This window comes from Mobula birostris, chromosome 5 (assembly GCF_030028105.1).
Source record: "Mobula birostris isolate sMobBir1 chromosome 5, sMobBir1.hap1, whole genome shotgun sequence".
NCBI classification, from domain to species: domain Eukaryota; kingdom Metazoa; phylum Chordata; class Chondrichthyes; order Myliobatiformes; family Myliobatidae; genus Mobula; species Mobula birostris.
In genome coordinates, this window is record NC_092374.1 from 120,303,041 (window position 1) to 120,327,048 (window position 24,008).

A 24,008-nucleotide genomic window follows, 5' to 3' on the forward strand; every position below is an offset into this window, starting at 1 on the left:
CATGTGCGGGCCACCACAAAGGTTTTGAACCATGGGTTGCTAAATGCAAGTGCATCTGCAGGAATAGTGCTATCTTTGAGCGTAACTGGCAAGTTAGTTTCTTTCTACTTCTGGGTTGCTTGTCTTAGCTTCTAGATGTTTTAACCAATGGAAGTAGCAAGGTTAATTGTGTTAAATGTGCCTTTGCTTTAGACAAGCAGTTCCCAAGCTTGGGTCCACAGAAGCCTTGGTTAATGATATTGGTCTATAGCATAAAAAAAGTGGTGAATCCCTGCTTTAGACTGAACTCAGTTTAGTTGATGAGAGTAATGATATTTATGCTGCTTCATTCTCAGTTATAGTTAAATTATCAAAGTTGAGTGTATAGTTTATAACTACAGATGTGCACAGCTACAGTGAAAAAAATTAATGCAGCGGCATCACAGGCACGTAGTATCATAAGCAGTATTCTCAAGATAAAATGTAAAAAATGTTTTAATATACAAGAAAGAACACAATAGAACAGAAAACAATACACAACATGCATTTTGATGTAAATGGTCATAGTTTTGCTGAACTCTTAATGATTAGGGTTGTGCTGGTTGGTTCAAGAAACAAATGGCTGAAGGGAAGTAGCTATTTGTGTACCTGGTAGTCTAGGATTTATTTATTTTATTTATTTACTTATTTACCTTCTGCCCAATGGTCGCTGCAAGATGGCATGACCCAGAAGGTGGGGGTCTTTGACTGGTGTTGCTGTTTGAACTAGCCTGTCCTTTGGATACTTCTGATGGTTGCGAGGAATGTACCTGAGATGTATTCAGCAGAGTCCACCATCATCTGCAGGTTCTTGCATTCCTGCGCATTTGAATTTCCATACTGGACTATGATGCAACCAGTCAGGGCACTTTCCACAGTACAGAAGTGGAAGTTTGTTTGGTGCTTGCAGATGCATCAATATTCATGGACCGGGGCAGGTGATCTGATATTTTAACACTCAGAAACTTAAAGCTGCTGACTCTCTCCACTAATCTACAATCTAGATCATCGCATGTTCTCCCTCCTAACTTTTCCTGAAGTTAACAACCAGCTCTTTAGTTTTACTGACAATTAGTGAGAGATTGTTGTGGCACCATTCAACCCTGGGTGATGCAAGATGACTTATCACGACTTATGATTCATCCAACAATGTTGATGGTGTCATTGGCAAATTTGTATATGGCATTGGAGCTCTGCTTTAGCCATGCAATAATGTACATAGGATATACAGTGCCTTGTAAAAGTATTCATCTTCCAACCTTTTTTTACATATGAGTATTACAACCAAGGATTTTGATCAATTGAACTGAGAACTTCTATTTGAGAATCACATGTTCCTTTTTTCACAGTAGAGCCTAAAAAAGGAAAATATTGTAAAGCATGAAAAACTGAAAATTAAAAAAAAGAGATGTCAGCAGTTCATCCTCCTTTCTTCAGTTCTTAATTGAACCACCTTTCACAGCTATTATAGCCAGTAGTCTTTTTGGATAAGTGTTTATTAGCTTTGCACAATCTGATAGAGCAAGATTTGCCTATTACTCCTTGCAAAATTGCTCAAGCTGTGCCAGGTTCATTGGGGGGTGTCAGTGGAAGCATTCTTGAAGTCTTGCCAGTGATGTTTGATCAGGTTAATGTCGGGAATCTGACTGGACATCAATTTTCTTCAGTTGAATCCACTCTATGGTTGCTCTTTGGGTTGTTGTCCCCGGTTTAAGCTCTCTGGCAGAGGCTAGCAGGTTTTTATCCAGGATCTCTCTGAATTTAGCAGCATTCCCATCAGTCATGACCCGATTTCCAGTTCCTGCTGCTGAAAAGCATCCCCAGAGCATGATGGTACCTCTACTATGCTTCACAGTGAGGATGGTGTTACCTGCCTGATGTGCAGTATTCGACTTATGCCACACGTACTGCTTAGTACTAAGGCCACAAAGTACAACTTTAGTCTCATCTGACGATAAAATGTTCTTCCACATCTTTACTGCATCTTCTGTTGATGCTTTGCAAAGTCTTCATGGGCAAGGATATACTCTTTTTTTTAAGCCATGGCTTCTTCCTTGTCACTCTCCTGTAAATATACGCTTTTTGTGTGAGGCCTTAGGGATTGTGGAGCTTTTTTAATTTTTTTAATTTTAATTCTAATTTTAATCGGAACTTCATCTCCAGTTGCAGCCACTGACTTCAGCAGCTCACTCAGAGTGACTGCTGGTGTCATAATACTCTTACAAGTGCCATTCTTCTCCGGTGACAAAGTATAGAGGGGTAGCCTGGCTGTAGTTTAATACCTTTACACTTTTTCACGATGGACTGCACTGAGCTCCAAGGTATGCTCAGTGCCTTTGAGATGTTCTTGTACCTTTTCCCAGATTTGTGTTTCTCTATTATTTCCCTGACTTGTCTTGAATGCTCTTTTGTCTTCATTTGGACTGGTCTGTTGAAAATCTACTGTACTGTTGGACCTTACAGAGAGGGGGTACTTACTCTTATGAATTCATTGAAAACTGGTAATCCTCCAGTTTTCTACATCAACAAATTGAGTGAGTTGGTAAGGTGATATATTGCACCTGAGGAAAGATGATATAGTAATTAATTACAAAAGGGATGAATACTTTTTCAGCCTCAATTTTGATTTTTAAATTTTAGATCTTGGAGTTTTTCTTTCAATTTGACATGATGCACAATGTTTTTGTAGATCAGTTCATAAAATCCTACTTCAATATATTTTAAATTTAGAAACAGATTGTAAGATATGAAATTTGTTGTGGGGGCTGAATACTTTTTCAAGACACTATAGTCATACACTTAAACAGTTAGTAAAACACATCTTTATCTTGAACACCCTTAAAATGTCAGTTTCTTTTTTTCCTTGACATGTGCTTTGAAAAATAATTCTACTTTGTCTGCGGCACCTACAGTGATGTAGTGTATAGTGATGGACAGCATTTGATCTTCTTTAAGAAGTGGAGAGGCATTGTGACAGGTTTTATGAGGACTAGTGAAAAGACCCCCTTTGATGCATCTTTATTTGAAAGACCATCTCTTGGACCCCAAAAGTTGATTGGAAATCTCTGGAAACCTGGGTCTGCCAGTCCCATGTTGACAAATACACGAGTCTGCTGGAGGCTTGTCATGGGGCTGGTGGGCTCTCCACAGTATGTGTGTGGGTAGGAGGGAGAAATGCAGCTTGTTTTGCTTGTCATGTCCAGAGTTATTCTGCCAAGCACTTTGGGATTGCTATGTTGGTGCCAGAATTTGTGGTGACACTACTGGGCTGCACCCATCAATCACATACTTAGGTTGATTTGACTGTTAATGCAAATATACTGTATGGTTTGTACATATAATAAATGAATCTGATTAACACATGACCTTTGAAAAGTTGCAGATCAAAATATTGCAGTTGCTGGAAATTGGAAGTGAAAACAAAAATATGTCTTAGCAGGTCAGGCAGCATCTGTGGATATACTAACAGCATTGGCCTTTAAGATCAAAGGCCATCCATTGGAAATGGATTAGAGGTATTCCTAATTTTCATGCTGATTCCTCCCCTATCTTCTTTGCATGTTAATACTGTTTTAATACTTAATAACCTTTATCTCATTATCTCATGTTTTCATTATTTATTGCTACTTATTTATATTTTCATTTGCACAGTTTATTGTCTTCTGCACTCTGATTGATCTTTCATCAATTCTTTTATAATGGTTACTATTCTATAGATTTTCTGAGTATGCCCACAGGAAAATGACTCTCAGGGTTGTATATGATATATATGTACTTTGATAATAAAATTTACTTTGAACTTTTCTCTCCCAGTTTTGAAGAAGGGCATTCGACCGGAAAAGTTCTCTCTCTCTCTCTCCATGTTCCACAGAAGCTGCCTGACCTGCTGAGTATTTGTGGCATTTTTTGATTCTATTTCCATAGAAGAGTTAATTTCCTCTCCTTTTAATTGTCTTTGACAACTCTGGGGCTCAGAACATGCCAGAATGTGTGGTTTATTTCAAATTCAGCCATTAAGAGTTGTTGAATGTTTTTACCACATTAATGGAGAGATGTGACATCTTTATGTCCCATTAGATGTTAGCCTAAATGGTTTGAGGTTTCCAAATAGTTTTACGGTGCCATTAAGAAATGCCTTGTGCATCAATAAATCTTGATAGAGTAATTAACTTAGAGATTTTATGGCTTGATTACCAGGGAATTGCTATGGTTTGAACTTTTTGCAATTTACATCCATTTTCCTGTATTTCATTTGTTTGCATTCTTCCAACTTTTTGCAGAAGCTTTCAAGCTTGCGCTCCATATCAGGGCAATTTTAGGCAGTTATTAGAGCATTTTTCCTCTAAATCTTTGTAATTCTCCAGGATTGTCTCATAAAATGCTAGAACACAGAAAGGTAGACTTGTGAGGACACATAAAGCTAAATAATTTAATGTGCATTTAAGGAACTATATGCTGATAGAGCATTGTTATTTCAAAAACATCTTTAGTTCATAAAATATACATTAACAACAGCCAGGACATATCCTTTTCTATGGTCATCATATCACCAATTCAATATAGCATCTTACAAGGTGTCAGTGCCTCATATGTTTCCTCCTTTAATACTTCCATGTAATTGGTTCAAATTCCCCAGCTGTGTAAAATTCACAAACTACTAGAATTTGGGAAGTCAAATAGGGGTTGGACGTATTTAGTGAATGGAAAGGCACAAATGAATGTTGATGAACTGAGAGTCTGGGGTTCATAAGACACTCCTGTTCAGCTGTATCTATGTATGATTTGACTGAAACATAGGAGCAGAATTCGGCCTTTCAGTGCTCCACATTCTATTATGGCTGACTTATTTTCTCTCTCAACTTCATTCTGCTGCCTTCTCCGCATATCATTTGATACTCTTGCTAATGAGGAACCTATCAACCTCATTTAAGTTTACCCAGTGATTTAGCCTCAGCCGCCATTTGTGGCAATTAATTCCACAGATTTACCATACTCTGGTTAAGGAAATTGCTCCTCATTTCTGTTTTAAATGAATTCCTTCTATTCTGAGGCTGTATCCTTTGGTCCTAGACTCTCCCATTGCAGAAAACATCCTCTTCACACCTAGGCTTTTCGTTATTCAGTTGGTTTCAATGTGTTCCTCCTCTCATTTTTCTAAACTCTAGTGCATGCAGACTAAAGGCTGATTAATACTAGTGTGTCAAATCTACACCGTAGGGTGACGTGCACCTCCCCAAAATGTAACTCACACGTTGTGGCGACGCACACCGCAAAAACTGTGATTGGTCCACTTGGTAGCATCGCAGTTCCGGTTGCTTTTCTCTGCCATGTCTGTACACTGATGCAAAATAAATGGTTGGAGACGATGAACCAGATTGTCAAATCTACCTGCCAACATCCGAAAATATTTGAAATGCATTTCCTTGTCCATGTCTCTCATGAAGAAGCTCAACACAGTGGCATAGAAACTCCACCGCCAACTAGCGGTTTGGCAGTGAATGCAGAGCGACGCAAATACAACTACGCATGCTCGCTATGTCGTAGGGCTACGCAAAAGTATAAATCAGGCCTATGGCGTAGGCTACGGTGTAGCCCGTACGCACAAGTATAAATCAGCCTTAAGAGCCATCAGACACTTTTCATATGTCAATCCTTTCATTCCCAGGATCATGCTCATAACACTCATCTGGAAGCTTTCCAACGTTAACACATATTTTCTTAGATAAGAGCCCCTAAGCTGCTCACAATACTCCAAATGTGGTCTGACCAAAACCTCAGCATTATATTCTTGGGTTTTATATTCTAGTCCTTTTGAAATGAATGCAATATTGCGTGTGGCTTCCTTACCACTGACTCATCCTGCAAGTTAACCTTCAGGGAATCCTGTATAGGATGGCCAAGTCCCTTTGCATCTCCAATCTTTGAATTTACTCGCCATTTAGAAAATTATCTGTATCTTTATTCCTTCTACCAATGTGCATGACTTTGCACTTCCCTGCACTATATTTCATCTGATGCTTCTTTGCCCATTGTCCTAATATGCCTCAGACTTCTGCAGATTCTTTTAAGACCTTAATTAGACCCCACTTGGAGTACTGTGTTCAGTTCTGGTCGCCTCATTACAGGAAGGATGTGGATACTGTAGAGAGAGTGCAGAGGAGATTTACGAGGATGCTGCTTGGCTTGTAAAGCATGCCTTATGAGACTAGGTTGAGTGAACTTGGCCTTTTCTCCTTGGAGTATTGGAGGATGAGAGGTGACCTGATTGAGGTGTATAAGATGATGAGAAGCATTGATCGTGTGGATAGCCAGAAGCTTTTACCCAGGACTGAAGAGGCTAATGTGAGGGGGCTTAGTTTTAAGTTGCTTGGAAGTACATACGAGGGAATGTCAGAGTTAAGTTTTTAACACGGAGTGGAATGTACTGCCAGAGAAGGTAGTAGAGGCGGATACAAAAGGGACTTTTAAGAACTCTTGGATAGGTACATAGAGCTTAGAAATATAGAGAGCTATGCAGTAGGGATATTCTAGGCAGTTTCTAGAGTAGGTTATATGGTCCGCACAACATTGTGGACCGAAGGGCCTGTAATGTGCTGTAGATTTTTATGTTTCTATTCTTCTTGAACATTCTCCTCCACCTATCTTTGTATTATCCACAAAACTAGTGACAGAACCATCAATTCTCTTATCAGATCATTATTATATTATGTGACAAGTAGTAAACTGATCCCTGTGGAACATCACTAGTCACCAGCAGCCAATGAGGAAAAGTCCCCCTTATCCCTATTCATTGCCTTCTGCCAGCCTGCCAATCTTCGGTCCATTTTGGTGTCTTTCCTATGATACCATTTGGCTCTTATTTTGTTTAGCATCCTTCACTGTGACACCTTGTTGAAGACCTTCTGAAAATCCAAGTAACAAATCTGCATTTTCTATCCTGCCTGTTGTTTCCTTAAAGATTTTCAAATGAGTCATCGGGCAAGATTTCCCGTAAAGCAGAGATTGTCTACTTTTTTATACCATGGACCCCTACCATTAACTGAGGGTTCCATAGTCCCTAGGTTGGGATCCCCTGCCCTAAAGGAAGCCATGCTGATTTTGGTCTATTTTGTTGTACGCCTCCAAATAACTCTAAACCTCATCTTTAATAATGGACTCTTAACAACTTGCCACTGGTGTCAGCATGACTGCCCTATAACTTCCTTTCTTTTGCTTCCATCCCTACTTAAAGAGTAAAGTGACAGTTGTGATTTTCCTGCCTTCAGAACCATTTCAGAATCCATTGATTCTTGAAAGATCACTACTAATGTTTCCACAGTCTCTTCCGCTATGGAACCCTGGGATGTAGTCCATCTGGTTCCACCTTTAGGCCTCTCAGCTTCCCGAGCACCTTCTCCTGTCCTTGCTTTCTTCTACTGCCATGGTGAGGCCACACTCAGTTTGAAGGAGCAATACCTCATATTCTGTCTGGGTAGCCTCTAACTTGAAAGCATGAATATTGATTTCTTGAACTTCTGGATAATTAGTCCCTCATTCTATCTTTGCTCTCTTTCCATTCCCCATTCAAGATAGCCACTCGTTACTTCTCCGCGTAACCTGTCCATTATCTCCTTCGGGGACCATATTTCATGGTCTACTCTCCTCTCCTATTAGCTACCTCCTTCTTCAGCCCTTTACCTCTTCCACTTATTATGTCCAGCTTCTTACTTCATTGGCCCCTCCCCCACCTACTATCACCAGTTAGCTTGCACTCCTCTCCCGTCCTCCATTTTCTTCTGGTTTCTGTGCCTTTACTTTCCAGTCCTGATGAAAGGTCTTGGCTGAAGTAGGCACTGTTTACTTCCCTACATTGGTGCTGCCTTCCCTGATGAATCCCTTCAGCATTTTGTGTTCTGGAACTTTCTGCCTTCTCCCAAGCACCAGGCCACTCCACCTTTTATAGTTTCTAGGCAATCAACAAATTGTGAGACAAAGTGGGCAAACAAAGCACGTGAAGGAAGAACTTCCAGAGGGAAGTATTCTTGCCCTAACTCTTGCCAACATTTCTTTTAAGTGATCACCTTTGTATATACTCTTGACTCTATACTAATCACACAGGCATAGACTTTCTAACAGATTAAAGACATCAATAATACCAGCTAATCCAATAAAGATATGAAAACAGAGTTACATAAAAACCGTGAAGGTGGATGAAAACTTGGAATGGACAAGAATGTGGAATTGATGTTGTAGTAGGATCACCCATAATTTTATTGAGTGATGGGACAGGGAGCTGAGTGGCTGTCACCTGCTCCTCATGCATATGCTCATGTGGTATTCCATTTCATCAATCTGCTTTCTATGTTCTGAAGCCAGTGGCCATTCGCCTCTGTGTTATTTCTCCCAGCTTATTGGAGTGGGTAACTTCCTTTAAACTCTGTGCTGATGCATTGACAACAGAACTTTGCACATTGCTCTGTCATCACAACAATCTCTTTTACTGTGGCAGCCTTCTAAACATTATCAATCTTTTTCTTTCTACTTTAACCCCAGCATGAGCCATAAACCTTCAGACCTTTATGTGCAGCTGTAACCATGTTTTACCATGATTTTCAGCAACTCATTGACCTGAAACTGATCACACTACATAAACAGGTACTTGCATAATGTGGCCTTAGTTCAACATGTTGAACTCTTCAGACTTTGATAGGAGGTAAAGCTCACTTCTCACAAAGCTGTTGGGACATTGTAAGAGCCTTTGAATGTCCTTGATATTCATTAATTTTTAATTTGTTCTGAATAATTCAAAAATAAATTTATTAAAAGAAATCAAAAATGTATATATAAAAGTACTAAAAAGGAAGCAAAAGGTAAATAATTTTGCTGTTTCCACCGTGTAACATTATGGTAGTGTAGTGGTTAGCAATTTCATGGTTGTGGTAGTACAGTGGTTAGTGAGATACTATTACAGCTCAGGTCAGAGTTCGGAGTTCAATTCTAAGTCATCTGTAAGGAGTCTGTACATGATTAAAGTTGGGTTAAATCGAGGGTTGCTGGGCGGTTGCGGGTTTAAGGGCCCATGCTGTGGACTAACAAATAAATAAAAAATTTACTCTGAGAGTCTCCATGTAAATGAATTGGGACTCTGGTCTTGTGCCATCTCTGACTGAGTAGGATCAGAGAGGAATATTCCATAAATCTGTGCCTGGGAACTGTTAAAGTAACAGTATCAGCGTGAAAGTGACTGTTTTATGTCCATTGCTTGAAGGTAGTGGTGAGCCTCTTTCATGAACTACCTTGGTCTTCGAGGTGAAAATACTCCTGTGTTTTAAGTAACCAATTCAAAGACTTTAGTGATGAAATGAGGAATGAGTGGTGAGTTATTTCTTACATTGGGATGGTGAAGGAGATTTGGAGGTTGTGGTAATTCCACATTCTGGTGTCTCTGGCCTTTTATGTATGGAGTAGGGCTTTTCGGTCCTTTGAGCCGCGCCACACGGCAACACCCAGTTTAACTCTAGTCTAGACAAGGGACAATTTACAATAACTAATTAACCTACCAACCGATATGTCTTTGGACTGGGAGAGGAAACTGGAACACCTGGAGGAAAACTATGCCCTGATAGAGAGAGGGTACAAACTCCTTACAGGCAGTGGTGGGAATTGAGCACGTGTCACTGCTACTGTGCTGCCATGATGTACTTGATAGTAGAAATCTTGGCTCTGGGAGTTTGACAGGCTGTGACAATGTAAATGGTATGCAGTAAAGGCAGCTCGAGAGAGTAGGGATTTAGAATAGAGTCAGGCATGCTGCTTAACTCTTCTGAGATAGAATTGAGATTTTTGAGTGTTGTTGGAGCTGCAGACACCTAAGGAATATGATGGAATAGTTTTGAGAATTCAGGAGGTGAGCCTTTGATCACAGAATACCTTGTCTCCAGCCCGGTCTTGTAGCCATGCTAAGTTGGTTTATGATTGTGACATGTCCTGCAGCATGGTGAAAATCTTTGTTTTGCGTGACATCCATGCAGATCTCTTCATTACAGCAGGGCATTGAGGTGATACAAGGGGAAGAAACAACTGAATACAGAGAAAGTGCAGGCAGACAGACAATAAGATGCCAGGCTATAATGAGGTAGATTGTGAGGTCAAGAGTCTGTCTTATCATACTAGGGGACTGTTCCATAGTGGGATAGAAGCTGTCATTGAGCCTGTAGTATGAGCTCTTAGGCTCTTGTATCTGCTGTATGGTGGTGGGGGGAGACTTCGGTGAACTCTATGGTGGCTGCTTTACCAGAACAGTGAGAAATACAGACGGAGTCCACGAGGGGAAAGCTGGTTTCCATGATATGCTCAACCTTGTAATTTCTTGCGGCTCATGGCAGAGTCATAATGTATATGTGGTAATTCCAGTCAATTTTCCGGTCTGTGGTGACCTGCTGGCAGAGAATGGGTTGGACAAGAGGATTTGTTGTTGTTTATTAGGGAAGGGTTGCTCAGATTATCTTGGACATCGTCATGTTTCAATGGCACTTGCATTTACTGTGATGAAATGCTTTGAGAGGATGATTAAGGCTATAATTAACTCCTGCCTAATCAAAGACCAGGACCCACTGCAATTTACCCATGGTCACAATAGTTCTCAGTGGATGCAATCTCACTGGCTTTCAATCACCTGGACAACAGCAATGCCTATGTCAGGCTGCTGTTTTTTGATTACAGCTCAGTGTTCCATACCATTGTCCCCTTGGTACTAATCAATAAGCTTCAAAACTTGGGCCTAGTACAACTGGATCCTTGACCTCCTCAGCAGGAGACCACAATCAGTGCAGATCGGAAATAACATCTTCTCGCTGGCAATCAATACAGACACTTCGGAAGAATGCAAGCTTAGCATTCTTTGTGCTCATGACTGTGTGGCTTGGAAATGCCATCCAAAGATTCGCAGAAGACCCAACTGTTGTCAGCATAATCTCAGATAGTGACAAGGAGACGTACAAGAGTGAGATAGTTGGGCTGGTTGAGTAGTGTCACAACAACCAACTTCTGCTCAATGTCAGTAAGACCAAGGAATTGATTGTGGACTTTAGAAAGGGGAGATTGAGGACCACATGCCAGTCTTCATCAAGGGGTCAGGCGGTGGAAAGCGTGAGCAGTTTCAAGTTCCTGGGTGTCAACATCTCTGAAGATCTATCCTGGGCCCAACATATTGATGCAAGTATGAAGAAGGCATGCCAGCAGCTACATTTCACTTTTGAGTTTGAGCAGATTTGATACATCGCCAAAGACTAGTGAATTCCTACAGATGTAACACTGAGAGCATTCCGACTGGTTGCATCACCAACTGGTATGGAGGCGCACAGGATCAGAAAAAGCTGCAGCAGGTTGTAAACTTAGCCAGCTCTATCAAGGGCACTCGTCTCCCCAGCATTGAGGGGATTTTCAAAAGATGAATCCATGGTGAAGGACCAACTTGCCTTATTATTATTTATTGAGATCCAGCACGGAAATGGCCCTCTGACCCAGGCCACCCAGAAATTTAATCCCAGCCTGATCACAGAACAACTTACAATGACCAATTAACCTACCAACTGCTGTGTCTTTGGACTGAGTGAGGAAACTGGAGCACCCGTAGGAAACCTGCACGATCACAGGGAGAAGGTGCAGAACATACAAACGCCTTACAGGCGGTGGTGGGAATTGAACCTGGGTTGCTGGTACTATGAAGTGTTGTGCTAACCACTAGGCCTCTGTGCCACCCCATCAGGGAAGTGGTACTGGAGCCTGAAGAGAGACAATGTTTTAGCAACAGCTTCTTCCCCACTTCCATCACACTTCTGAACAGTTCATGAAGACGATCTCAATACTTTTGCTCTTTCTCTCATAGGTATATCTATCTTATTGTAATTGATAGTATATTTTATGTATTGCACTGTACTGCTGTCATAAAACAATAAATTTCATGACATGTATCAGTGATAATAAAACCGATTCAGATTCTGAATATTGCACCACTTATTCCTGAAAGAGTCCTTAAAGTGAGATCATTAGTTGCAGGAACATTTCAATGATGGGGCAAGTGAGTGTAGTTATCTTCTTTTATACAGGAACCTGATGGTTGAGGGATAGTAACTGTTCTTGAGCCTAGTGATGTGAGTCCTGTGGCTCATGTACTTTCTACTTGATGGCAGTAGCTAGAAGAGAGCATGACCTGGATGGTGGAGATCTCTGATAGTGGATGCTGCTTTCCAGTTACAGTGTTTCAGGTAGATGTGCTCAATGGTTGGGAGGGCTTTACCCATGATGTATTGGGCCAAATCCACTACCCTATGGAGGATTTTCTGTTCAAAGGCTTTGAAGTTTCCATACTATGATTTTCTACAAAATGAAATTTTATTGTATACTTGAAACCGTTTCTCAATGATTATCATCTCTTCCCACTTCAAACATTTACCCATTATTCAGAAGTGATATTTTCCTGCAGTGATCTCAGATGAAGAATAAGAGCAACAACTCTGAGCTAAGGCGACGTCCACACTACGCCGAATACTTTTGAAAACGAAGCTTTTTCTCTTCGTTTTGATCTTCCGTCCACACTGAAATGGCATTTTCAGCCCCTGAAAACGGAGGTTAATAAGCTAGCAGAATTCCCGTTAATTGTCCAGAAATGGAGAATCTTGGAGACCAAGTTAGTGCCTTGCTAACAATAGTTTAAAAATCAAAGCATTTGCAGTTTCCCATCTGATTGGCTCAAATTACTTCCCTGTGATATATAGATTACATCTATATAGATATAAATAGGTTATGAATGTTCACCGAACAAAATTGTCTCTTCCACAATTCACAAATCAATTCCCAAAAATTTGATGTCCGGAATAAAACTCACTCTTTCAGAATTTATGTGAACAAAAATAAAGGAATTAACCAGTGCAATTTTGACACCTGGCAAAACGTTGTGTCAAGGAAAATTGTGACAACAGACCATTTTCTAAAGCTGGTATAATACACAAATTCTATGACAGTTTTGCCTAATGTCTGTTGTGACTGCAAAAGAGTCATGCAGAATCTGGAGCTCTAGATTTAACAGGCCTTACTTTCTCGTTATAAGCAGATATGCAGGCAAATTTTGTTGGGAGAATCTTCTCAGGCTCAGAGCACATTGAGTTTGATTGTCTTTAGATAAGAGCAGTTGATTAAGTACAGTTTCTTCAGTTTTCTTTGATATTTTGGATGTATATAGTTCCTTAGGATTATGTATTTTTAGTGGAGGTACATCTTAACTGACAAAGCCAACACGAGAAAATCTACAGATGCTGGAAATCCAAAGCAACACACCCAAGATGCTGGAGGAACTCAGCAGGCCAGGCAACATCTATGGAAAAGACTAACCAGTTGATATTTTGGACCAAGACCCTTCATCAGAACTGGAAAGGAAGGGGAGAAGTCTAAGAAGGATGCTCAAATGTTTGCTATTATAAAAGCTTTGGAGGACAAAAGAAAACCCAGACATCTAAAGCGTACTTTACTGCTGTATTGAGGAGCATGGCTGTCTGGACACAGAGAATTCCCAGGACTGATTAATTGAACAAACAGAATCAGGGCAGTTCTGAGGTGCTGTGTGACATAATAGTCAGGATCTCATTCTACAGTTACAGACACATTGTATCCTCAGTCTGAGTGGCAGAATGAGTGTAAAACTCAGGATGTCTCATTTCTAATGCCCAATTTTAATGACTGAAGTTCATCTGTTGATTTATAGTGTTGATGGATGTTGCATAATTTAACAAATTGCCTCAGTGTAATCAAGATATTGTCTTGTCAGTTCCCAAAGGATATCTATCAACTGGATAGTATGTTCACTTAACAAACAGTAGTGTTTGTTTATGATACGTCCTATAGTAGAAACAAAATTATTTCTGCTTGCATGCTACATCTGGAATTAAATTGAAGACATTTTTGATTGTATCAACAGCTACTATACTTGATACTTTCCACTTAACCTGCCTGCTACTCTCTAATAATTTCCTTTCAACCATGACCTTTGTATTCCAGTTGCATGTTACTTTATTTTTTTTTACCCACTCCCACTCTATTCTTAATGTTCCTGACCTTCAAAACTAGGGATATCTGAGTATATGCTTAGAGAGCAAAGGAAAAGCTATGGGCTTACATTGTTGTTAGATGTTGTGTATTCACTATTGCAGTATTATTTGAGTAATATTGTAAATATATTTAATTAATATACTTTGTTTACATAATTCATTATGGGTTACAAGTAAAAGTGCATGAATGGCATACTTCACACCACCACATCATTTGTGTGAGCCTCACTAAAGTAAAGACTGAAGTAGACACATTGTTCCTGGCTCCATGTTTTTTTTCCCCCATTTATTTTTTAGAGTTACAAAACATAACAGTGGTGATGAGTAAATTTTAAATAAAACCAAGATGACTGACTACCTGTTGAAGACAGCAAAATGTTTGAGTTAAAAAAAAAATGCATTGAGACATTTGAGTTTTAAAAACGCACAGTACGTGCTTCTTTGGGAAGGTTCATAGATGCGAGAGTTTAAAAAAGGGCAGAAAATGGACAAAATTCACAGGTTGATAAACAGTGAAAACCAGGTGATGGTATTCATAAATAAAAACGGAAAAAAGCTAGCTACATCAGAAAGATATTTGTGTTTGATTGCATAAGAGACAACCGGTTATTGTATACAGAGTGAATTGAAAAGTATTTTGAAGCAAATGAGATAGCCAATAAAAAGTGACTGCCAATTTTGCTGAGTGAATTGGGTGGAAAGGCATTAAATTTGCTCAGAAGTTTGACTGCTCCAACCAAACCAGCTGAAGTGAGCTTTGCTGATATCATGAAAGTAATTCAGGAACATTTAGAACCAAAACTGTTGTTCATTGCTTAAAATTTAAATCCTTGTGCAGAATCAAAAGGAAGGGGAGTCTATTTCACCTTAGGTGGCTGATTTGAAGCAATTGCCTGTGCATTGCCAGTTCAATGATGGACTTGATGATTTACTCAACAGTCGTTTAGTTTGTGAAATCTTACAAGAATGTATTCAAAAATGTCTCCTAATTGAAGGACAACTCACATTTAAAGAACAGCTAAAATAGCTGTATCAATGGAAACAGCAGTCAGTGACACAACTGAGATGCAGTCAGGAATGAACGAGAGTGTGAACAAAATTGCAATGCCTAAACAGAAACCTGCCCATGCCAAAGAAATTGTGTTACTGTTGTAGCAGGATCTCACAAATGCCAGATCAATGCAGGCTTAAAGGTGAAACTTGCAGAAAATGCAACAAAGTAGAACGCATTCAAGAGCATGTTGGCAGACAAAAATAAATGGAATGCACAGGGAAGAGAAAAAGATAGAAAGTCAAAGAGCACTAATCTGCATGGTGTTGATAAAAAATCTGATAATAATGAGAGTGTCATAAGATTAGGTAGCTTTAAGATTTATAATGTGAAAACTAACTAGAGGCAAGCAATATTCCTTGCATCAAACCTGAATGGCAAATTAATTAAAGTGGAATTGGACACTGTTTCTGTCATTCCACAAATTGAGTTTGACTGGCATTTCAAAGAATCTGAACTGGAACCTGCAGATATCCAACTAAGAAGTTATACAGGAGAAAAGGTTGTTGTTGTTGGTCATCCATCGTTGACGTCGATGAGGACCTCGACACCATTATTGATGATGTCGAGACTAGCGCGTGATTTGGATTTAAGTGAGGGAGAGTTGCGTAGCGTCAGCCTCACTCTCTCTTCCCAATTCCCATCTGGATCCAGTGGCAAGACAGAGTCGAGACGGCTGGAGATGGGACTAGGCGCAGTGGATGACCAGGACGTCTTCTGTGTCTTGTCCTGCTCTACCCGTTCCACGACGCTTGCAGAGACCGCCTTCTTGACCGTTGGACCTTCCATTGGTCTCGTCCGCTCAATCCGCCGGAGTCTGTCTTCACATGCTGGGATAGACAACTCCCTATCTCACCGAGGGTTTGAGACCTGTCGGCTATCCTCACCTGGTTTAGCCGGCTTGTCGAAGCCGTTGCCCGGGGTGTGGCCGCTGTTGCATGCAAACAGCTACGGGGAGCCACAGGTGAGAGCTGAGTGCCAGGTGGGGACCAAAGGTGGACTAACCGCCTTGAAAAAGACGCGACATGTTACCCCACCAGAGGTGCTACCCCTCCCTGACACCCCATACACCCCAAAAAGGTAACTGCTGTGGGAATGCCATTTATAACAGTGAAATACAACAATGAACAAGCCACATTGGACTTGTTTGCAGTAAAAACAGGAGGGCGGGCCAGTGTTGGAGGGCCATGATTTGGTGAGACAACTACAGCCTGGTCCATCCACAATTTGCATGCCATATCTCCCACAATAAAGTCAACTGAAAACAAATTAAGAAAGATACCAGCTGATGCCACAGCAGTGTTCACGGATATCAAGGGTAAACTCAAACACATCAAGGGTTGGGCTTTATCGCTATAATAGGATTATTTTTGGAGTATCATCCGCATCTGCACTCTGGCAGAAAGCTATAGACTAAGTTACAGTCACCTGGTGTTGCCTGCACTGGTATCATCATTACCAGTGAGGCAGGCAAGGAATTTTTCCAAAATACCAAGACAGTGCTGAAAAGATTAGAAGATTATGGGCTCAGAGCATGATGCAACAAGTGTGACTTCTTTAAATCAAGCATCACACGCTGTGGTCAGGCCATTGACACACAAGCTTTACAAAAGTGCGCTGAGAAAATTCAAGCAGTGGTGGATGCCCCAAGGCCAAAGGAAGTGTCACAGTTGTGTCCTTCTTAGGATTTGTCAATTACCAACAGGTTCTTGCCAAACCTGGCTACGGTGCTCCACCCCTTGAACTCATTACTACAGATCGAGAAGAAATGACAATGGACTAAGCAGTGTGAGGTGGCTTTCCAAAGCATAAAGGAAATGGTGATGTTAGACACTGTGCTCACACACTACTATCCCCGTCATTAAGTGAAACTTGCCTGTGATGCTTCGCCTTGTAGTATAGGTGTAGTCATGTCACATGTTGTGATTGATTGACACGTACACCCCTTAGCCTTTGCATCACGTTCCCATACCACTACGGAGAAGTATGCACAGGTTAACAGAGAAGACTTGAGTCTCTTTTGGGGCATAATGTGTTTCACCCAATACTTAGAAGAGAGAGAGTTTACCCGCGTGACTGATCATCAGCCACTAGTATCCATTTTCAGTCCATAGAAGGATGCTCCATTAACAGCAGCAGCACAAATGCAGAGATGGGCTCTTTTAGCTGGAGGACACATTAACAAGACCAAATTCAAGAGGAAGGCTAGATCATGGAAATGCTGGTGGATTGTTCAGTCTACCCTTAGGAAAGGAAATACAGGTATGCGTTGCTTAATGTCCACGATACATTCTGTGAAATTGGACATTGTGGGAACACCATATTAAATACTTAGCGAACCTATATGGAGTACTGTAGTGTACCTATATTGACTAAATAGCCAAGAACTTACACTAAAACTGTATACTGTACACTATATACATAACACTACTACACTCGAGACGCGCGATACACGAGATTGGTTATGTCCGCTACGTCACATTCTCCGATCGGGACTACAGATGTATATGTGATCAGATATTGTCCAAATGGACATTAAGTGGCGCACACATGTACCTGAAAGATTTACAAAAGAGAACACTGCTCTTGGCTTCTTTTCCCTAATGTAACTCAAGTCTTCCTAATACAGCAGAGATGATTCAAAAGAAAACCAGAAAGGACTCCACATTTTCTCAGGTCTATATGGCAGCCCAAAATGGCTGGAATGTGCAGCAGAATTTCTAGGTTCCCCATTTTACCATTGCTGGGATATACTTGCTCTTGATGGGAGTCGCCCTATGTGGGGACTGAGATTTGTTGTGTCTTCAAATTTGAGAGCTAAAGTGTTGGAGGAGCTACATGCGAGTCATTTAGGCATAGTCAAAATGAAAGCATTGACTTGAAGCTTTGGTGGCCTGGGATAGATCAGCAGATTGAGCTGCTTACCATGCACTGTTTGGGATACCAACACGCCCAGAAGTTGCCAAGTGCAGCACCTTTCGATCACTGGGAATAACCTGCATTGCATAGGCAGAGGCTTCATATGTAGTTTGCCGAACTATTCATGGCCACAATTCTTTTTGGAAGTAGTGTATGTAGATACAAAGTTTCTAAGAGCCTCCACTACATCTTCACTGTAGTGGACGCTATTGGGAATTCTGATGTGTTGAGCGCTGCCATTGCTGCTCTGCTGTAATTCCTGTTAGTGTTCCCTTCGAATCAATTTTGGTCAGTTCCTCTCTTATGCCTCTGTAATTCGCTTTATTCCACTGTGATACTGATATATCTGACTTTAGCAATGGGGAGGGGTTAGTTTGAAGGACCTTTACTGCAGCATAATGCCTGAGGCCACACACTTGATGGAATATCTGAGCTCCAGTTTTTATTGTACTCTCCTTCAGTGGGTAAGCGAAGAGTTGCTTTGGACAGGCAGGCTATCATTTGTGCATCTGTTTTCTGGAGCCATAGAGCCTCATCTTTTGATATTGAAAGTCTGACTCCACCTTTAGTTCAATAGTTCAAACAAAGATTCCCCATTTATCAGCTTTGCTCTGCCAAAATTTGTAATTTGTTGCTCCCCTCTTATGTATTTAAATAAAACATGTTTATCTGTTTTTTTCTGTTTCTGATTAAATGCGTTTGATCTGAATCATTTACTATTTCCTTTTCCATTGATCCTGCCTGACCTACTGTTATATCCAGCATTTTCCCTTTTTTTGTTTTAAATGAGACATTTCTCACTGATATTCCCTCACCTTTGTTTGAGGGATCCTTTTTGTTAATACACAAGCTGTGAAACATCATGATCTCTGAGACTTTTACCTTATGTTCAAGCAGCTGCCAACTGCCTGAATTTGAAATGTGCACAAGCTGTTTGAGGCAAAGTGAATATTTTGAAATAAAAATTTTTGACAATTTCAAGCAAAAGGCAAACAGGTTATTCTGCATGTATTTATAATGACCATTTCCTAATAGTATCTCCAGATGCTTCCAGGCTCAAGAAATTCTTGGCCTTTTTGAAGAACATGCAAATGAAAGTTATTAGTCACAGATATATTGCCACAGATGGTGTGGCATCCAAGCTACTAGATATATTTAAAACAGATATGACAGTTTCTTGATTAGCAAAGGCATCAAAGATTACATGGGGGAAGGCAGGAGAATGGGACTGGGAGGGAAAATACATCACCCTTGATCGAATGGCAGAATTGACTTGATGGGCCAAATGGCCTGATTCTGCTCCCATGTCTTATGGTCTTACTATTGATGATGAGATGGTAGGCCTTTCATTGGCTGAGGTAACAACAGTTAATATCAGTGCTGTAGAGTGTTATAGCTACTGGAGTTGCTACCTCACATCTCTGGTGCCCCAGATTCAATCCTGCCTTCTCTGAAAACTATGGGCAAAACCTAGTATAATGTTTCCCGCAGACTTGCTGGAAAATTCCTGTCTCAGGAGGTAGAATGGGTGCATTTGGATCATTTTACTCGTATTCCAGAGATCCCTCATTGTGCTGAGCTGCCACTTGGCTCTTTGTAAAGATCGTTCCTCCTCTTGTAATCTTGTGGGAACCTCAGAGAATTAGTTCAAGCATGCATCATATTCTATACCGTGGAGACTTTTTGAGGACAAATATTATTTAAGGGACCACTTTCATTGTATCAGTAAGAAATTTTAACTTTACTTTTGGACCGATTGCAGCTTACTGATCATGGATCGATGTGCTGGCAAATTCCCACAAGAGATTTTGGAACGTACTGCCTCCATTGTAGGATGCAGTATTACTGATGAGAAGCTTGCAGTTCATTTAGATCAAGAAGATGAACTGCAACATCTTCGAGACCAGTTCCATATTCCCAAAAGTAAAGACCTGCCTTCCAGTAAGTTTACAACTAATCTACTGGCTTGCATTGAATGTTTCACTTTGAATTTGTGTTATTGATATTGTCTATGGTAATGATTTTAAGAGACACTATTTTGGTTCATATATCATTATATTGCTTTTGATTAGAGCTATTACCTGTGTATTACCTTCCTCATAGGGTGAAAGAAGAATGTTATTTAAATCAGTTTTATCACCTTCATTTAGAGGTATATTTCATTAACAAAAAAATCATTTGTAGGTAGTTTTCAACAAAAAAAGTGATGGAATTGATTTTAAATCATAAATTTAAGTTTAATTATCCTATTACCATGATCTTTGCAGAATTTTCAAAGGAAATCAATGTTTAAAACCATCAGTGGTTGATCTGGTGTCAAGCATAGAATTTAGTATAATCACTCAGTGACTTTTTTTGTTGAGAACAGTTTTAAAATGTCAAAGTATTGGAATGAATTTGTTTTATTTCTGCTGCCTAACACATATACTAATACATCATGCATCCATCATCAGTGACCCCTACCACCCAGGTCATGCTCTGTTCTCGCTGCTGCCATCAGCTAGAAGGTAGAAGAGCCTTAGGACTCACACCAACAGGTTCAAGAGCAGTTACTACCCTCCAGCCATTGGGCTCTTGAGTAAAAGGTAACTACACTCACCTTCAATTGCCCCATCATTGAAATATTCCCAGAAACAAATACCTCATTTTCAAGGACTATTCATCTCATGTTCTTGTTATTTATTGCTATTTATTTATATTCACATTTGCACAGTTTTATATGGGGATGATTTTTTTCAAGATTTATTCTTTGGAGTTGCCTACTTTGTTGACATCTTGACACCCACTTCATGAGTCAATCTACAATGCAATCCAGCATCATTGAAATAGGGCAAATAATCATGAAAATAGGTACTAATACAAGATGTTATTATGTTATACTAATGCTGCTGAGACATAGAATGTACACTTGGATCGGAAAACCTTAATGTACCAGTTGAGACCTTATGAGATTTCCTACTTCAGGTGGACACTGGAAGTGTTGACATTCTTGCATGGGAAAGTAGAGTTCAGGAAAGCAGACTTTAGAAGGAGGGGTGATCAAGTAATTAATTATGTTTTGATAGGTTTTTCATTATTTTATTACCACCTTTTGAATCAATTCATACTTTTGGCACCAGTTAACTCCCTTCATGACCTTTTTTTTCCCCCTGAATGTGTTGGTTTGATGTTGGGATTAATTCTTACAGGTTCTGTTTTTCTATAATGCTCTGCTAAATTATTGCAATCTATAGATGAACACAAGAGATTCTGCAGGTGCTGGAAATCCAGGGCAACGGACACAAAGTGCTGGAGGAACTCAGCAGGTCAGGCAGCATCTACGGAAATAAGTAAACAGTCCATATTTTGGACTGAGTCCCTTCGTCGGGATTGGAAAAGAATGTGGAAGATGCCAGATTAAGAAGGTGGGGGTAAGGGAAAGGGCACAAGCTAGAATGTGATAGATGAAGCCAAGTGAGTGTTGAAGGTGGATGAAGTAAGAAGCCAGGAAAAGGTAAAGGGTGGAAATTAATGAATCTGATAGGAAAGGAGAGTGGACCATGGGAGAAAGGGAAGGGAGGAGGGCACTGGGGGAGGTGAGAGGCAGATGAAGAGAAGAGGGAAGAAGACAGAGGGGGGAATTGAGGAAGGAAGAAAGGGAATAATATGACCAGAATTTGGAGAGATCGATGTCCCTACCATCAGGTTGGAAACTACCTTTATGGAATATGACTTGTTGCTCGTCTAGCCTGATGGTGGTAGAGGAGGAGGGTATGAACCAATATGTTGGATTGGGAATGGGAATTGAAATTAAGAAAAAAGTTTGGCCACTGGGAAATCTTGCTTTAGGTGGATGGAGTGAAGGTACTTGACAAAATGGGCCCCAATCTACATCATGTTTTGCCATTCCTTAGAAGGAAGTGACGTAGGATGGGAAGATGCAGATTCCTTGTGGGTAATATGAAGATAAGCTAGCCAGCCATATCAAAGAGGATGCCAAAAGTATTTTTCAGATAAATAAAAGAGTAAAAGAGAGGTTAGAGTACATATTGGACCGATGGAAAATGACACTGGAGAGGTAGAAACTGCAGGAGCAAAAAGATGCCAATGGGAGTTTAAAACAGACCTCCAAACAGTAGACAGCATGTCGGCTTCAAATTACAATGGAAGTTAGGAAAGGCATGTCAAAAGAGCAATGTTATGATAGTCTTGGGGTAGATTGGGAAAATTAGGTTGGTGCTGGATCCCAAGACAAAGAAGACAAAGAATGCTTACAAGATGGCTTTTTAGATCAGCTTGTGGTTGAACCCACTACAGGAACTGCTATTCTTGGCTTAGTGTTCTGTAATGAACCAGATTTGATTAGGGAGCTTAAGATAAAGGAACCTTAGGAGCCACTGATCATAATGGGTAAAAGCTTAAGTCAAATGCACCAGTAGTACAGTGGAGTAAAGGGGATTACAGAGGCAAGAGAGGAGAGCTGTTCAGAATTGGCCAGCTGGAGTTTCCGGGAGCAATTCGGAAGGCACAAGATAGATACATCCCAAATATGGAGGAGTATTCTAAGGCAGGATGATGCAACTGTGGCTAAAAAGGGAAGTCAAAGCCAACATACAAGCATAGAGAGGGCATATAATAGAACAAAAGTTAGTGGAAAGTTAGAGGATTGGGAAACTTTTGAAACCAACAGAAGGCAACTTAAAAAAAAAAGCCATGGGGGTGGGGGGGAGATGAAATATGAAGATAAGCTAGCCAACTATATCAAAGAGGATACCAAAAGTATTTTTCTGATAAATAAACAAGTTTTAAAGAGAGATGGGAGTAAAATTTGGACCACTGCAAAATGACACTGGAGAGGAAGTAATGGGGGACATGGAAATGGCAAATGAACTAAATAAGTATCTTGCATTAGTCTTCACTGTGGAAGACACTAGCAGTATGCCAGAAGTTTAAGAGAGTGCCAGGGGCAAAAGTGAATAGAGTTGCAACTACGAAGGAGAAGGTTCTTGGGAAAGTGAAAGGTCTGAAGGCAGATAAGTCACCTGGACCAGATAGACTACTGAAGGAGGTAGCTGAAGAGATTCTGGAGGCAATAGTTTTGATCTTTCAAGAATCAGTAGATTCTGCAATGTTTCTGGAGGACTGGTAAATTGCAAATGTCACTGCACTCTTCAAGAAGGGAGTGAAGCAGAGAAAAAAATGGAATTCATAGGCCAGTTAGCCTGACTTCAGTGGTTTGGTAGATTTTGGAGTTGACTGTTGATAATGTGGAGGCACATGATAAAATAGGCCAACATCAGCATATTTCCTTAAGGGATCATCTTGCCCGACAAAGCTGTTGGAATTCATTGAGGAAATAACAAGCAGAATCGACAAAGGATAATCAGTGGATGTTCTTCTTGGATTTTCTGGAGGCCTTCGACAAGGTGCTGCACATGAAGCTGCTTAACAAGATAGGAGTCCATGGTATTACAGGAAAGAAACTAGCATAGATAGAGCATTGGCTGATTGGCAGGAGGCAAAGAGTTGGAATAAAAGAAGTCTTTTCTGACTGGCTGCCGGTGACTAGTGGTGTTCCGTAGGGGGTTGGTGTTGGGATGAACAAGAAAAGATCTGCAGATGCTGGACATCCAAGCAAAACACACAAAATGCTGGAGGAACTCAGCAGTTTGAAGGGTCTTGGCCTGAAACATCGACTGTACTCTTTTCCATAGATGCTGCCTGGCCTACTGAGTTTCTCCAGGACTTTGTGTGTGGCATTGGACCTCTTCTTGTTATGCTGTCTATCAAAGATTTGGATGATGGAATTGATGGTTTTGTGGCCAAGTTTGTGAATGATATGAAGACAGGTAGAGGGACAGATAGTGTTGAGAAAGTGGGAAGGCTGCAGAAAGACTTGGACAGATGAGGAGAATGAGCTTAGAAGTGGCAAGAACATGCCTCTACCTCCTGAGGAGTTT

At 40.5% G+C, this 24,008-nt stretch overlaps 1 protein-coding gene across 1 annotated transcript in view; it reads left to right on the plus strand.

Moving 5' to 3' along the window:
• kynu (kynureninase) overlaps window positions 1-24,008 on the plus strand; it is a 278,857-nt gene that overhangs the window by 32,701 nt on the left and 222,148 nt on the right. The window contains exon 2 of the mRNA XM_072257274.1: window positions 19,832-20,010. Coding sequence (XP_072113375.1) covers window positions 19,842-20,010 — 169 coding nt within the window. The 5' untranslated portion in view covers window positions 19,832-19,841. The remainder of the gene's footprint in view (window positions 1-19,831; window positions 20,011-24,008) is intronic.